General features: G+C 44.2%; 1 protein-coding gene across 2 annotated transcripts in view; it reads right to left on the minus strand.

Moving 5' to 3' along the window:
* Window positions 1–17,942, minus strand: part of LOC121580544 (far upstream element-binding protein 1) — a 36,224-nt gene that overhangs the window by 5,121 nt on the left and 13,161 nt on the right. For both annotated transcript variants that reach the window (XM_041895483.2, XM_041895482.2), the window contains exons 5-15: window positions 14,226–14,297; window positions 12,381–12,438; window positions 10,725–10,992; window positions 9,831–9,965; window positions 8,178–8,280; window positions 5,184–5,435; window positions 4,325–4,485; window positions 3,952–4,100; window positions 3,663–3,739; window positions 3,206–3,331; window positions 1,172–1,225 (exon numbers count right to left, since the gene is read on the minus strand). In XM_041895483.2, the coding sequence (XP_041751417.2) occupies window positions 1,172–1,225; window positions 3,206–3,331; window positions 3,663–3,739; window positions 3,952–4,100; window positions 4,325–4,485; window positions 5,184–5,435; window positions 8,178–8,280; window positions 9,831–9,965; window positions 10,725–10,992; window positions 12,381–12,438; window positions 14,226–14,297 (1,455 nt within the window). The remainder of the gene's footprint in view (window positions 1–1,171; window positions 1,226–3,205; window positions 3,332–3,662; window positions 3,740–3,951; window positions 4,101–4,324; window positions 4,486–5,183; window positions 5,436–8,177; window positions 8,281–9,830; window positions 9,966–10,724; window positions 10,993–12,380; window positions 12,439–14,225; window positions 14,298–17,942) is intronic.

Here is a 17,942-nt window from a genome sequence, read left to right on the forward strand (position 1 = left end):
AAACAGCATGATCATTACACAGGTGCACCTTGTGCTGGGACAAAGGCCACTCTAAAATGTGCAGTTTTGTCACAACACAATGCCACAGATGTCTCAAGTTCAGCAATTGGCATGCTGACTGCAGGAATGTCCTCCAGAGCTGTTGCCAGAGAATTTAGAGTTCATTTCTCTACCATAAGCCCCCTCAAATGTAGTTTAGAGGAATTTGGCAGTACGTCCAACCGGCCTCAACCGCAGACCACGTGTACCATGTGTATGGAGTCGTCTGGGCGAGAGGTTTGCTGATGTCAACGTTGTAAACAGAGTGCTCCACGGTGGAGGTGGGGTTATGGTACAAGCAGGCATAAGCTACGGACAACGAACACAATTGCATTTTATCCATGGCAATTTGAATGCACAGAGATACCGTGACGAGATCCTGAGGCCCATTGTCGTGACATTCATCCACCGCCATCACCTCATGTTTCAGCATGATAATGCACTGCACCATGTCGCAAGGATCTGTACACAATTCCTGGAAGCTGAAAATGTCCCAGTTCTTCCATGGCTTGCATACTCAGACATGTCACCCATTGAGCTTGTTTGGGATGCTCTGGACCGACGTGAACGACAGCATGTTCCAGTTCCCGCCAATATCCAGCAACTTCGCACAGCCATTGAAGAGGAGTGGGACAACATTCCACAATCAACAGCCTGATCAACTCTATGCGAAGGAGATGTGTCGCGCTATATGAGGCAAATCTTGGTCACACCAGATACTGACTGGTTTTCTGATCCACGACCCTACCTTTTTTTTAAGGTATCTGTGACCAACAGATGCATATCTGTATTCCCAGTCATGTGAAATCCATAGATTAGGGCCTAATTTATTTATTTAAATTGACTGATTTCCTTTATATGAATTGTAACTCAGTAACATTTTTGAAATTGTTGCGTGTTGCGTCTATATATTGGGGTGAGTGTGAGAAGGGGAACGACCCCACCACCGGTTCTTTGGGTGGTGGGACAGAAACCCTCTGCCTTGTTCTGGGGCAGCTGTGGAGACAGACCCTCTACTACAGAGAGAGAGCTGAGAGGGGGGCACAGCTGCCCACAACATGACCAATGACAGTTGGCCTTACTCAACTATTATAGCCAGAAGTTTAAACTTATAATTTGTAGGTTGTCTCACCTTGTTTCTTATAGTACTCTTCCCAGGCCTTGGTATAGTCCTGTGGTTGCTGACCTGTAAATTAGAACAAAACACGGGTTCAGGCTCAACAACATTCAAGCCTCGGCATCCAACTTCCGAATTATGCTGCCTGTGTAAACGCAGCCCTAGTCACTACATTGATTACATGTTAATTTACTGTGCTCCTGGGTAGACGCGCTCCTGGTTAGACGCGCTCCTGGGTAGACGCGCTCCTGGGTAGACGCGCTCCTGGGTAGACGCGCTACTGGGTAGACGCGCTCCTGGGTAGACGCGCTCCTGGGTAGACGCGCTCCTGGGTAGACGCGCTCCTGGGTAGACGCGCTCCTGGGTAGACGCGCTCCTGGGTAGACCCACGCTGTGTCGATATTGGCCTTTTCTAATCTTTTGACTATCAGCCCTTCTCTATTGGCTTTGTGGATAGTCCCTACACATAGCAAAACTGCTGCTATGCTAGCTGAGAAAGTTAGCAGCAGCAGCAGCAAGCTAGCTCATTCTCCAACAGAAAGGTACAGTATTGCGAAATGGATGAATTGGACCAAAATCGAACTCCTGTTGCAAATATTAATTTAGTTAATTCACTAATAAGGCTTGTGTCGACGTGCCCGCACATGCATGCAATAAGCACGTTAGCTAGCTATGTGACCTGTTAGCAAAGATTACGATATCTAAACCTTTCATCTGTGGCGTTAGCTAGCTCGCTAGCTAGCTATATTAGCTACTATGCTAGCTAGATGGCTAGATGAGATCGGAGCTAATAGCCAACGTAGCTAGCTAACATTAGCTGGTTATAATTTTGAACATGCACCATTTTCGTAATGAGCCATCTGACTTGCGGTGTAACTTCAGCTATTTACTGGTGTGCTGATCTGACCAGACTCAATCATATCCGTAAATTGACAGTTGATAGTCGGATTAGATGATTGTCGTAATAGGGAAAGAGGGAAGTGTTTTAAAATGTGTAAATAAAAGTTGCCAATAGGTTTAGCAACCTAACAATCTTCCTGCATGTTTATGGACCAAGAAAGCTTCTCAAACTATGGGCAGATTTGAGTCAGAACGTGCATCGTCATTTCATATTTTTTTCAACCCTCTGCAGCCTTGTTAGATATTATGTACATTAATGGCTTGCTGGCAAATGTCATCGCCATTGAACTAGTTATCATAGCAGCAATAAACAGTAGCCATGGAGAGAGAGAGAGATGTGAAAAGGGGAGGAGATAGCCTCACTCTAGCCAATCGTAGCAGTAGGATCAAGTTACAACCCGCCCATTTCTTGACAGATTTCAATTGGCTGGTTCAGCTGAAAAACACACTTTTTTCCGCCACAAATCATGACGTTAAGTAGAACCCATTTGCATTGAACAGATGTTATTCTATATTGTCTAACAAACAGCAGTGACTATATGATGTCCTTCCATACTGACCTGCTGGAGTGACGCTTCTATGCAAATGTTGTTGATCAGTAGGCTAATAAGTCCCAAATGAAAAGGCAAAACAGACTTTCATCTGTAGCACCATAAACCGATCAGCCAAAACAAGATCAATAACTTAATGCATGCACACACTCCTATTGAATATGCATTCACCTGTATTGTGAGTAGCCTATGGCATCTTCATTTACCCAATATATCAAGAGAGTTGTCATTCAAATTAAATTATTTCCATTATCAGATGAGAAATAACTTTCACCCCCACGTGTTGTTTAACAACATCTGATAAATCAGAATAGGGAACAAGCTCAATTGCACATTCGATGACGCCTTCTCAGTATGGATGAGTAGTACATTGATGTGTGTTGCTTCCTGCATATCTTTCTACTAAACAGTACGTTCTAAATAGTATGTAGAACGATTAGCACACAGTACGTCGTTTTAGTAAGTAGTGGGGCCAGACAAGATTCGGGACACGGAGGCTCAAAAAAAAAAAAGGACACATTTAAGGTAGGTCCCGCCCCGTTTGGTTCCTAGTGAATACAACCCAGCAGAGAACCCAGAAGGGAGAGGAGATGGGTACCTTGCCCGTTGGCCTGTGTGCTCCCTGGGGCGCCGCCGGTGGGCGTCATGGGGGCCTGGGGTTGCTGTTGGTACTGGGAGTAATACGCTGCCCAGGCCGCTGCGTTGGCGTCGGCCGCAGCTTTACCTACAAAATCACTAACACACGTTAGATACGTCCCGGGTCGGCCTTACCTAAACCACACCGGTTAGACCTGCATTCTGGATAACAGCGTCTGCTAAATGATGTACATGTAAACATTATCTTCGGGCCTTGCAACACAGAAAAATGGCGCAAATCAACACGCAGGAGCTAAGTGCTATAAAAACACACTAGTAAATGTATTTTCTAGGAAAAAGGGCCATTTGTTTGACATTTATTTTAGACCAATAAAATGTTTTTTGCACAGCAGATCTGCACAAAAACCAAAATGGGTACAAAAGTGCTGAAACAGACGGTGGTTGTTCTAAAGTCTCACCAGGATCAGGCTGTCCCTGCTGCCATTGGGGGAAGCCGTTGCCCCAACCCTGAGGCTGGTAGGGAGCAGGAGGACCACTGAGAGGAGAGGAGAGAAACTGTCACCACACCATACAAGCCCGTGTCCGGCCGTTTAACTCACCGCACAAGTCATTCAAGATTTTACATCCAGCTTTTCTCCTAATTGATCACGTGGCAAATTATCTAAAATGAACATAAAAAAGCAAAAAGAGCAACCAAGATATGTAACCATCAGTAGGAAGGCGAGCCGTCAGTAGAAGGGATCTTACTGTGGTCCTGGGGGTCCCTGGTTGTAGGGGCCGGGGTTGTAGGGCCCCATCTGAGCAGGAGGTCCAGGAGGGCCGGGTGGTCCGTGGGGAGAGGGACCTCCGTGGGGACCTGGTGGGCCGTGAGGACCACCCATTGGACTGACTGGACCCTGGCGAGGTGGACGGGACAGGGGTGTCAAAACCGGGTACTAGACCGATGACTGACAACCACTAGAACTAGTCATGTTAAAGACAGCTGAGAACTAAGAACAAAAAGATCAGAGGCTTCAGTGCTCGCTGATTACCGACCAGCCATCTCTTCTCGACACTAACGTCCAGTGACTGAGCGTCACATAGATATGCTACAGACACCCGAACACTGAAATCCACTCACCCCGATCTTCTCCTCGACCAGCTGTCGTGCGTAGTCGATCTGTTGGTGCGATCCTCGGACGGTGAACATCTTGATGTTGGGGTCCGAGTTGGGCGGAGGGTTCCTCTGTAGCTCAATACGAGCCCCAGACTGCTGGCTGATGCCCTTGATGGTCTCTCCTCCTGGAGCAGGACAGAGGGGGAAGGAGGTTAGAAACGGTCCTACTACAGAGACATGATCAGGACATCATGGAAAATAAGTAAGCCTGAATATTGGCTAGGGGATCGTTTTAAGTTCATATATATATATATATATATATATATATATATATGAATGGAGGACGCAATCACGAAAAGACATTCCAGAAAGAGATCCAAGATCTAGACTTTGGGTGAGTGTGAGAAGGGGAACGACCCCACCACCGGTTCTTTGGGTGGTGGGACAGAAACCCTCTGCCTTGTTCTGGGGCAGCTGTGGAGACAGACCCTCTACTACAGAGAGAGCTGAGAGGGGGACCAGCTGCCCACGATTAACAAATATATTATTAGGTCACAATATTCTCACCGTGCCAGGCATGAGGGAGAAGAAAAAGAGTTGGTCAAATCTACTGTGAAATGTGTATTGACGGTCCTGGACTGGGCTGAGTCAGCTTTTGGCAGTGCTGTAGCCCTCCAGTTAACGGGGTAGTGGCTTGAAAACAACCCTGGTTTAAGGCCTCTGTACTACAGTGTTTTAGCTCTGTGTGTGCTGCCTCTACCTTCTCTGTGAAAGTATCAAATATGTTTTGTAAAAGTCTTACAACCTTTAAAAAAATTAATTAAAAAAAATACACTGAAAAAGGGGTCCTATAAAGCCCATAGCTAGCTCAAAGTTCACCTACCTTTGCCGATGATGAGTCCAGTCTTCATGGTAGGGACGGTGAAGGTGAACTCCTGCAGTCCGCCTGGAGGAGCCATGTTCCAGTTACCGCCCCCGTTACCCCCCCTGCCTCTCCCCCTGCCCCCTCCGTTAGGCCCCCCCGGCCCCCCCTGCTGGACACTCCTCAGAAGGTCAGAGATGATCTCTGCTGCATGCTGGGACTGGTCTGGAGGACCTATGATCTGGGCTATCCTCTCGGGGGTACTGCCGTCATCTGGAGAGAAGAAGAGGGGAGAGAGAGAGAGAGGAGAGAAAAGGGGCTTTAGGGATGACGTCAGCATTTCCCTTTGCCCTCCGGCCTAAAAGGGGTTAGTTTCTAGTGGTTTCCATTGTCAGACTAAGGATATGCATTTCAACCCTGGTAAGCTGCACTGTCAGTAAAGTTTCCCTCTAGTGAGCCACTTAACTGTATATTGAAACTGGGTCTGACTAAATCAATTGTTTGTCTTTATGAAAGCAGCAGTGTAACGTATGATGGGTTGGCAGTACATTATAGCACACAGGAGGGTTAACCAGCGTCGTCCCGGTTTGGCCGGTGGAGGCCGTCATTGTAAATAAGAATTTGTTCTTAACTGACTTGCCTGGTTAAATAAAGGTAAAATAAAAATAAAAAACATGGAGAGAGGTCAGGTCAAAGTACACGGATGCAAACTGGTGAGGGACAAAAAAAGTTATTGTTTTCGCACGAAAACACACAAAAAAATCTGTAAAACTGCAAGAAAATGTGTATTTTCAGAGTGGGGTTATCACAACATTGATATTTAACTAACAATGAGGTACCAGGCCAAGTATCACCAGCTGAGTGGGCCAATGGCTGGTTAGGGGATCCAGCTGGCTCATCACAGCTGAGTGGGCCAATGGCTGGTTAGGGGATCCAGCTGGCTGATCACAGCTGAGTGGGCCAATGGCTGGTTAGGGGATCCAGCTGGCTGATCACAGCTGAGTGGGCCAATGGCTGGTTAGGGGATCCAGCTGGCTCATCACAGCTGAGTGGGCCAATGGCTGGTTAGGGGATCCAGCTGGCTGATCACAGCTGAGTGGGCCAATGGCTGGTTAGGGGATCCAGCTGGCTGATCACAGCTGAGTGGGCCAATGGCTGGTTAGGGGATCCAGTCCACCAAGTTCCCTCAATGGGTCTGGGTACTGTCAGACCCCCCCACCAAACACTTTTTTTTTTACAGATCTATATGATTCACCAATTTTGAGATTAAAATGGCGAATATCGCCAAAGTGACATGTCTGTATCACTGAAAGTAACTACAGCCATGGAGAGGGGTCAGGTCAAACTAACTACAGCCATGGAGAGGGGTCAGGTCAAACTAACTACAGCCATGGAGAGGGGTCAGGTCAAACTAACTACAGCCATGGAGAGGGGTCAGGTCAAACTAACTACAGCCATGGAGAGGGGTCAGGTCAAACTAACTACAGCCATGGAGAGGGGTCAGGTCAAACTAACTACAGCCATGGAGAGGGGTCAGGTCAAAGTACACGGATGCAAACTGGTGAGGGACAAAAAAAAGTTATTGTTTTCGCACGAAAACACACAAAAATTATGTAAAACTGCAAGAAAATGTGTATTTTCAGAGTGGGGTTATCACAACATTGATATTTAACTAACAATGAGGTACCAGGCCAAGTATCACCATACCAAGCCGTTTTGTGATACCACAGTGCAGCTGAGTGGGCCAATGGCTGGTTAGGGGATCCAGCTGGCTGATCACAGCGGAGTGGGCCAATGGCTGGTTAGGGGATCCAGCTGGCTGATCACAGCTGAGTGGGCCAATGGCTGGTTAGGGGATCCAGCTGGCTGATCACAGCTGAGTGGGCCAATGGCTGGTTAGGGGATCCAGTCCACCAAGTTCCCCTCAATGGGTCTGGGTACTGTCAGACCCCCCCAACACTTTTTTTTTACAGATCTATATGATTCACCAATTTTGAGATTAAAATGGCGAATATCGCCAAAGTGACATGTCTGTATCACTGAAAGTAACTACAGCCATGGAGAGGGGTCAGGTCAAACTAACTACAGCCATGGAGAGGGGTCAGGTCAAACTAACTACAGCCATGGAGAGGGGTCAGGTCAAACTAACTACAGCCATGGAGAGGGGTCAGGTCAAACTAACTACAGCCATGGAGAGGGGTCAGGTCAAACTAACTACAGCCATGGAGAGGGGTCAGGTCAAACTAACTACAGCCATGGAGAGGGGTCAGGTCAAACTAACTACAGCCATGGAGAGGGGTCAGGTCAAACTAACTACAGCCATGGAGAGGGGTCAGGTCAAACTAACTACAGCCATGGAGAGGGGTCAGGTCAAACTAACTACAGCCATGGAGAGGGGTCAGGTCAAACTAACTACAGCCATGGAGAGGGGTCAGGTCAAACTAACTACAGCCATGGAGAGGGGTCCGGTCAAACTAACTACAGCCATGGAGAGGGGTCAGGTCAAACTAACTACAGCCATGGAGAGGGGTCAGGTCAAACTAACTACAGCCATGGAGAGGGGTCAGGTCAAACTACCTACAGCCATGGAGAGGGGTCCGGTCAAACTACCTACAGCCATGGAGAGGGGTCAGGTCAAACTACCTACAGCCATGGAGAGGGGTCCGGTCAAACTAACTACAGCCATGGAGAGGGGTCAGGTCCAGATTGAAGTTCATCATCACTGGCCAATCAGGTCAGAGTGAAGAATGTTGAAGTCATCACTCACACCGTCTACACTCTGAACTAGGACTGCCCAACCCTGTTCCTGGAGAGCCACAGTCCTGTAGGTTCAGTCCAACCCTAATCTAGCACACCTGATTCTAATAACTAGCTGGTTGATAAACAATCAGGTTAGTTACAACTGGGATTGGAGCTAAAAACCTACCGGAGCGTAGCTCTCCAGGAGCAGGGTTGGAGAGCCCTGCACTGAACCAACTTTCTTTTTACAAGCACAGATTGTCAGTCACCCCTCACCTGGTTTGAACTGGATCCTGACTCCAGTGTCGCTCTGGATTTTCTTGATCATCTCTCCGTTTCTCCCGATCACGATTCCCACCGCAAACCTGGGGACAGGAACCTAAGGAGAGAGGACAGGCCAGGTTAGAAGTCAACCCAAACCTGGGGACAGGAATCTAAGGAGAGAGGACAGGCCAGGTTAGAAGTCAACCCAAACCTGGGGACAGGAACCTAAGGGAGAGAGGACAGGCCAGGTTAGAAGTCAACCCAAACCTGGGGACAGGAACCTAAGGAGAGAGGACAGGCCAGGTTAGAAGTCAACCCAAACCTGGGAACAGGAACCTAAGGAGAGAGGACAGGCCAGGTTAGAAGTCAACCCAAACCTGGGGACAGGAACCTAAGGAGAGGACAGGCCAGGTTAGAAGTCAACCCAAACCTGGGGACAGGAACCTAAGGAGAGAGGACAGGCCAGGTTAGAAGTCAACCCAAACCTGGGGACAGGAACCTAAGGAGAGAGGACAGGCCAGGTTAGAAGTCAACCCAAACCTGGGGACAGGAACCTAAGGAGAGAGGACAGTCCAGGGCCCAGTTCCCCGAAAGCGTCTTAAGGCTACGTTAATCGTTAGAACCTTTGTAGCAGCATCGTTCAATCTCCCAAGCAGGTTCCCCAAAACCAGTGTTAACGTCGCACTTGAAAACGCTCATAATCGAACCCCTGCCACAGACCACTCTAGAAGTACGTGGTCAGATGCTTTTTGCCCTCCTGCGTCACTTTATACACAGAAGATCACCGATAAACCACGTGATTCTGTCTCCGTGACCGCCGATTACGTCAGAACATAGTTCCCTACAAATACAAAGTTGCCAATGTCTTCGCAAATTGATACAAACAAGCTACATAAAAAAAATAAGCTTCAAATGAAAACCCAGATGACGGCATTAAAAGTATAAAACAGTAGGCTATAGGCCTATTTCAAATCATATTGAAATACATTTCATGTTCATTTGAATTGAGTTCTATTTTGCTACTTGTAGGCTTCGGTCTAATTTGTCTCAATATATTTCATGATGTGTAGCCTAACGTGTGTACAATGTGTCAAATCTGTGATTTAGTGCATTATTATAGACTAAGCATTAGAACGTAGGTGGTAATATCTCTCTAGGGAGCTGATCCGTGGTCAGTATTGTGAAATAATTACAACGTTAAGGAAAGATTTGAATGGAGAAAGCTGATCCGAGAGCAGCGCTCCCTTTCTTTCGACCCTGTCAGTATCTCCGCTATGCCTCAACGACACACTCGGTGAACGTTCTCTCTGCCGTGGTGTTTTGGGAAACGCAGGTTACGTCTTCGGCCGTTATAATAAAGATGCATCGTAAATCTAAGTTACATCGTTAATCGGGAAACTGGGCCCTGGCTAGAAGTCAACTCAAATGCCTTCAGATAAACGGACACACATTAAACATAAAGCATGCCATTACATAGTCTCCTCCCAACCCAGTTGGCAGGTCCAATCTTTACAAACAGATGTTGATACTGAAAAGGTAGACTCAGCGAGATGTTGCATGCTCCATATCTGCAGTGCTGCTCGTTGAGTCACTGAGTCCACCTTGTCACTGAGTCCATTGTGTGGCAGGAAAGACCGTGTAGTATGAGTGTTAATGTAGACTTACATCCAGGCCCTCTCCTCCTCCGCCTCCTCCTCCTCCTCCTCCTCCTCCTCCTCCCCCCATCCTGGAGCCGTACTCTCCTCGCTGCTCCCTGAAGCCTTGTTCTCTGATCAGCTCCATCACCATGTCTTTGGCTTGCTGAAGAACAGAGACGACACCAGTCAACATGACAGTATCCTGGTAACAGCACCAATCAGTCAACACGACAGTATCCTGGTAACAGCACCAATCAGTCAACATGACAGTATCCTGGTAACAGCACCAATCAGTCAACACGACAGTATCCTGGTAACAGCACCAATCAGTCAACACGACAGTATCCTGGTAACAGCACCAATCAGTCAACACGACAGTATCCTGGTAACAGCACCAATCAGTCAACACGACAGTATCCTGGTAACAGCACCAATCAGTCAACACGACAGTATCCTGGTAACAGCACCAATCAGTCAACACGACAGTATCCTGGTAACAGCACCAATCAGTCAACACGACAGTATCCTGGTAACAGCACCAATCAGTCAACACGACAGTATCCTGGTAACAGCACCAATCAGTCAACATGACAGTATCCTGGTAACAGCACCAATCAGTCAACATGACAGTATCCTGGTAACAGCACCAATCAGTCAACATGACAGTATCCTGGTAACAGCACCAATCAGTCAACATGACAGTATCCTGGTAACATGTCCAGGTGACAGCATCAGTCCTCTCTGCACCACTAACATACCAGCTGTAAGTAACACCAGTCCTCTCTGCACCACTAACATACCAGCTGTAAGTAACACCAGTCCTCTCTGCACCACTAACATACCAGCTGTAAGTAACACCAGTCCTCTCTGCACCACTAACATACCAGCTGTAAGTAACACCAGTCCTCTCTGCACCACTCACCTGGACTTTAAATGGTTCTCCAGAGATGCGTAGAGGTTTGTCTGCTCCTGTATTCTGAGGCCCTTCCTGGATCATCACCATCTTGACCCCGGCTCTCTCCTGCAGCTGTTTGATGGTCTCTCCTCCCTTCCCGATGACCAGGCCAGCCTTGGAGGCAGGGACCAGCATCTCCTGAACAGACATACCAGGACCGCCGGCGTCGTTGTGGTGGAATGCTGGAGTAGGACGACCCTTATCAACGATCTCTGTCAGCAGCCTCTTGGCAGCTCTGGTTGGGGACAAAAAAACATGGAAAAATGAGGCTACTGCATGGACAGTGAGACTATGGCTCCAGAAAGGAACCAGCCCTACTACACATCAGGGAAAAAGAGTCAGCTACGGTCTCTGATGAGGGCCAGAACTACGACAGTGGAAGTATCAACTAATGTAATGTCACCACAGAGAACAGCGCAGCGAATAGGCGAGGAGAGAGCAGCGAATAGAGGAGAGAGAGCAGCGAATAGGCGGAGAGAGCAGCGAATAGAGGGGAGAGAGAGCAGCGAATAGAGGAGAGAGCAGCGAATAGAGGAGAGAGAGCAGCGAATAGAGGAGAGAGAACAGCGAATAGGCGGAGAGAGCAGCGAATAGAGGGGAGAGAGAGCAGCGAATAGAGGGGAGAGAGAGCAGCGAATAGGCGGAGAGAGAGCAGCGAATAGGCGGAGAGAGAGCAGCGAATAGAGGAGAGAGAGCAGCGAATAGAGGAGAGAGAGCAGCGAATAGGCGGAGAGAGAGCAGCGAATAGGCGGAGAGAGAGCAGCGAATAGGCGGAGAGAGAGCAGCGAATAGAGGAGAGAGCAGCGAATAGAGGAGAGAGCAGCGAATAGAGGAGAGAGCAGCGAATAGAGGAGAGAGCAGCGAATAGAGGAGAGAGCAGCGAATAGAGGAGAGAGAGCAGCGAATAGAGGAGAGAGAGCAGCGAATAGGCGGAGAGAGAGCAGCGAATAGGCGGAGAGAGAGCAGCGAATAGAGGAGAGAGCAGCGAATAGAGGAGAGAGCAGCGAATAGAGGAGAGAGCAGCGAATAGAGGAGAGAGCAGCGAATAGAGGAGAGAGAGCAGCGAATAGAGGAGAGAGAGCAGCCAATAGAGGAGAGAGAGCAGCGAATAGAGGAGAGAGAGCAGCGAATAGAGGAGAGAGAGCAGCGAATAGAGGAGAGAGAGCAGCGAATAGAGGAGAGAGAGCAGCGAATAGAGGAGAGAGAACAGCGAATAGAAGAGAGAGAGCAGCGAATAGGCGGAGAGAGCAGCGAATAGGCGGAGAGAGCAGCGAATAGGCGGAGAGAGCAGCGAATAGGCGGAGAGAGCAGCGAATAGGCGGAGAGAGCAGCGAATAGGCGGAGAGAGAGCAGCGAATAGGCGGAGAGAGAGCAGCGAATAGAGGAGAGAGAGCAGCGAATAGAGGAGAGAGAGCAGCGAATAGAGGAGAGAGAGCAGCGAATAGGCGGAGAGAGAGCAGCGAATAGAGGAGAGAGCAGCGAATAGAGGAGAGAGCAGCGAATAGAGGAGAGAGCAGCGAATAGAGGAGAGAGCAGCGAATAGAGGAGAGAGAGCAGCGAATAGAGGAGAGAGAGCAGCGAATAGAGGAGAGAGAGACGACAGGAGAAGAGAAGTATACGTACTGTATTGAGTCTGGGGATCCCGTCAGTGTCACCAACCTATCAGGTGTCCCTCCACTGTCTGCAATACAGAGAGATGAAGAGGACAGTTCATGTACTGATTATGACAAGGGGCCTCGAGTCTCATGACCTGGAAAAACTCTGGGCCTTAGTTACAGGTCTGTGCATCAAACAATACAAGGATGTATGGATAAAAGTGTCTGCTAAATGGTGCATTTTATTATATTACATATAAGATCAGTATGTCTGGGGTTCAGGAGATCTTAGATCAGTATGTCTAGGGTTCAGGAGATCTTAGATCAGTATGTCTAGGGTTCAGGAGATCTTAGATCAGTATGTCTGGGGTTCAGGAGATCTTAGATCAGTATGTCTAGGGTTCAGGAGATCTTAGATCAGTATGTCTAGGGTTCAGGAGATCTTAGATCAGTATGTCTGGGGTTCAGGAGATCTTAGATCAGTATGTCTAGGGTTCAGGAGATCTTAGATCAGTATGTCTGGGGTTCAGGAGATCTTAGATCAGTATGTCTGGGGTTCAGGAGATCTTAGATCAGTATGTCTGGGGTTCAGGAGATCTTAGATCAGTATGTCTGGGGTTCAGGAGATCTTAGATCAGTATGTCTAGGGTTCAGGAGATCTTAGATCAGTATGTCTGGGGTTCAGGAGATCTTAGATCAGTATGTCTGGGGTTCAGGAAATCTTAGATCAGTATGTCTAGGGTTCAGGAGATCTTAGATCAGTATGTCTAGGGTTCAGGAGATCTTAGATCAGTATGTCTGGGGTTCAGGAGATCTTAGATCAGTATGTCTGGGGTTCAGGAGATCTTAGATCATTATGTCTAGGGTTCAGGAGATCTTAGATCAGTATGTCTGGGGTTCAGGAGATCTTAGATCAGTATGTCTAGGGTTCAGGAGATCTTAGATCAGTATGTCTAGGGTTCAGGAGATCTTAGATCAGTATGTCTAGGGTTCAGGAGATCTTAGATCAGTATGTCTAGGGTTCAGGAGATCTTAGATCAGTATGTCTAGGGTTCAGGAGATCTTAGATCAGTATGTCTGGGGTTCAGGAGATCTTAGATCAGTATGTCTGGGGTTCAGGAGATCTTAGATCATTATGTCTAGGGTTCAGGAGATCTTAGATCAGTATGTCTGGGGTTCAGGAGATCTTAGATCAGTATGTCTAGGGTTCAGGAGATCTTAGATCAGTATGTCTAGGGTTCAGGAGATCTTAGATCAGTATGTCTAGGGTTCAGGAGATCTTAGATCAGTATGTCTAGGGTTCAGGAGATCTTAGATCAGTATGTCTGGGGTTCAGGAGATCTTAGATCAGTATGTCTAGGGTTCAGGAGATCTTAGATCAGTATGTCTGGGGTTCAGGAGATCTTAGATCAGTATGTCTGGGGTTCAGGAGATCTTAGATCAGTATGTCTGGGGTTCAGGAGATCTTAGATCAGTATGTCTGGGGTTCAGGAGATCTTAGATCAGTATGTCTAGGGTTCAGGAGATCTTAGATCAGTATGTCTAGGGTTCAGGAGATCTTAGATCAGTATGTCTGGGGTTCAGGAGATCTTAGATCAGTATGTCTGGGGTTCAGGAGATCTTAGATCAGTATGTCTGGGGTTCAGGAGATCTTAGATCAGTATGTCTAGGGTTCAGGAGATCTTAGATCAGTATGTCTGGGGTTCAGGAGATCTTAGATCAGTATGTCTAGGGTTCAGGAGATCTTAGATCAGTATGTCTGGGGTTCAGGAGATCTTAGATCAGTATGTCTAGGGTTCAGGAGATCTTAGATCAGTATGTCTGGGGTTCAGGAGATCTTAGATCAGTATGTCTGGGGTTCAGGAGATCTTACCGGGGGCGATCTGGATTTTGCAGCCCGACTCCTGCTGCATGCGGGATATCTGTTCTCCTCCTCTGCCAATAACTGGGGTAGAAAATATTATTATTACCAACCCCCATCTATTATTATTATTATTATTATTATAATAACCAACCCCCATCTATTATTATTATTTTAACCAACCCCCATCTATTATTGTTATTATTGTTATTATTGTTATTATTATTATTATTATTATTATTATTATTATATCCAACCCCCATCTATTATTATTATTATAGCCAACCCCCATCTATTATTGTTATTATTATTATTATTATTATTATTATTATCATTATTATAGCCAACCCCATCTACTATTATTATTATTATTATTATTATTATTATTATTATTATTATTATTATTATTATTATAACCAACCCCCATCTATTTATTATTATAACCAACCCCCATCCATTATTATAACCAACCCCATCTATTATTAATATTATTATTATTATTATAACCAACCCCCATCTATTATTATTATAACCAACCCCCATCTATTATTATTATTATAACCAACCCCCATCTATTATTATTATAACCAACCCATCTATTATTATTATTATTATTATTATTATAACCAACCCCCATCTATTATTATTATTACAACCCCCATCTATTATCATTAGTACAACCCCCATCTATTATTATTATTATCACCGCCAACCCCCATCTATTATTATTATTATAACCAACCCTCATCTATTATTATTCTAACCAACCCCCATCTATTATTATTATTATTATTATTATTATAATAACCAACCTCCATCTATTATTATTATTATTATTATTATTATTATTATTATTATAACCAACCCCCATCTATTATTATTATAACCAACCCCCATCTATTATTATTATTATAACCAACCCCCATCTATTATTATTCTAACCAACCCCCATCTATTATTATTATTATTATTATCACCACCAACCCCCATCTATTATTATTCTAACCAACCCCCATCTATTATTATTCTAACCAACCCCCATCTATTATTATAACCAACCCCATCTATTATTATTATTATTACCAACCCCCATCTATTATTATTATTATAACCAACCCCCATCTATTATTATTAGTACAACCCCCATTAATTATTATTATTATCACCACCAACCCCCATCTATTATTATTATCACCACCAACCCCCATCTATTATTATTATCACCACCAACCCCCATCTATTATTATTATCACCACCAACCCCCATCTATTATTATTCTAACCAACCCCCATCTATTATTATTAGTACAACCCCCATCTATTATTATTATTGCCAACCCCCATCTATTATTATTAGTACAACCCCCATCTATTATTATTATAACCAACCCCCATCTATTATTATTATAACCAACCTCCATCTATTATTATTATAACCAACCCCCATCTATTATTATTAGTACAACCCCCATCTATTATTATTATTGCCAACCCCCATCTATTATTATTAGTACAACCCCCATCTATTATTATTATAACCAACCCCCATCTATTATTATTAGTACAACCCCCATTAATTATTATTATTATCACCACCAACCCCCATCTATTATTATTAGTACAACCCCCATTAATTATTATTATTATCACCAACCCCCATCTATTATTATTATTACCACCAACCCCCATCTATTATTATTATTATTATTATAACCAACCCCCATCTATTATTATTATAGCCAACCCCCATCTATTATTATTATTATTATAACCAACCCCCATCTATTATTATAACCAACCAACCCATCTATTATTATTATTATTATTATTACCAACCCCCATCTATTATTATTATTACCAACCCCCATCTATTATTATTTGCACAACCCCCATCTATTATTATTATTATTATCACCACCAACCCCCATCTATTATTATTATTATAACCAACCCCCATCTATTATTATTCTAACCAACCCCCATCTATTATTATTATTATCACCACCAACCCCCATCTATTATTATTATTATTATAACCAACCCCCATCTATTATTATTATAACCAACCCCCATCTATTATTATTATTATTATAACCAACCCCCATCTATTATTATTCTAACCAACCCCCATCTATTATTATTATTACCACCAACCCCCATCTATTATTATTCTAACCAACCCCCATCTATTATTATTCTAACCAACCCCCATCTATTATTATAACCAACCCCATCTATTATTATTATTATTATTACCAACCCCCATCTATTATTATTATTATAACCAACCCCCATCTATTATTATTATCACCACCAACCCCCATCTATTATTATTATCGCCACCAACCCCATCTATTATTATTATCACCACCAACCCCCATCTATTATTATTATTGTCACCACCAACCCCCATCTATTATTATTCTAACCAACCCCCATCTATTATTATTATTATCACCACCAACCCCCATCTATTATTATTATAACCAACCCCCATCTATTATTATTATAACCAACCCCCATCTATTATTATTATTATAACCAACCCCCATCTATTATTATTATCACCACCAACCCCCATCTATTATTATTATTATCACCACCAACCCCCATCTATTATTATTCTAACCAACCCCCATCTATTATTATTCTAACCAACCCCCATCTATTATTATAACCAACCCCATCTATTATTATTATTATTATAACCAACCCCCATCTATTATTATTATCACCACCAACCCCCATCTATTATTATTAGTACAACCCCCATTAATTATTATTATTATTATCACCACCAACCCCCATCTATTATTATTATTATTATCACCACCAACCCCCATCTATTATTATTATTATCACCACCAACCCCCATCTATTATTATTATTATCACCACCAACCCCCATCTATTATTATTATCACCACCAACCCCCATCTATTATTATTATCACCACCAACCCCCATCTATTATTATTATAACCAACCCCCATCTATTATTATTATAACCAACCCCCATCTATTATTATTATAACCAACCCCCATCTATTATTAGTACAACCCCCATCTATTATTATTATAACCAACCCCCATCTATTATTATTATAACCACCAACCCCCATCTATTATTATTATAACCACCAACCCCCATCTATTATTATTATCACCACCAACCCCCATCTATTATTATTATTATCACCACCAACCCCCATCTATTATTATTATTATCACCACCAACCCCCATCTATTATTATTATCACCACCAACCCCCATCTATTATTATTCTAACCAACCCCCATCTATTATTATTCTAACCAACCCCCATCTATTATTATTATAACCAACCCCCATCTATTATTATTATAACCAACCCCCATCTATTATTATTATAACCAACCCCCATCTATTATTATTATAACCAACCCCCATCTATTATTATTAGTACAACCCCCATCTATTATTATTATTACCACCAACCCCCATCTATTATTATTATTACCACCAACCCCCATCTATTATTATTATTACCACCAACCCCCATCTATTATTATTATTACCACCAACCCCCATCTATTATTATTATTAACCAACCCCCATCTATTATTATTAGTACAACCCCCATCTATTATTATAAGTACAACCCCCATCTATTATTATTATTATTATTATCACCACCAACCCCCATCTATTATTATTATTATTATCACCACCAACCCCATCTATTATTATTAT

The sequence above is a fragment of the Coregonus clupeaformis genome, unplaced genomic scaffold (genome assembly GCF_020615455.1).
Source record: "Coregonus clupeaformis isolate EN_2021a unplaced genomic scaffold, ASM2061545v1 scaf0105, whole genome shotgun sequence".
Classification (NCBI taxonomy): Eukaryota; Metazoa; Chordata; class Actinopteri; order Salmoniformes; family Salmonidae; genus Coregonus; species Coregonus clupeaformis.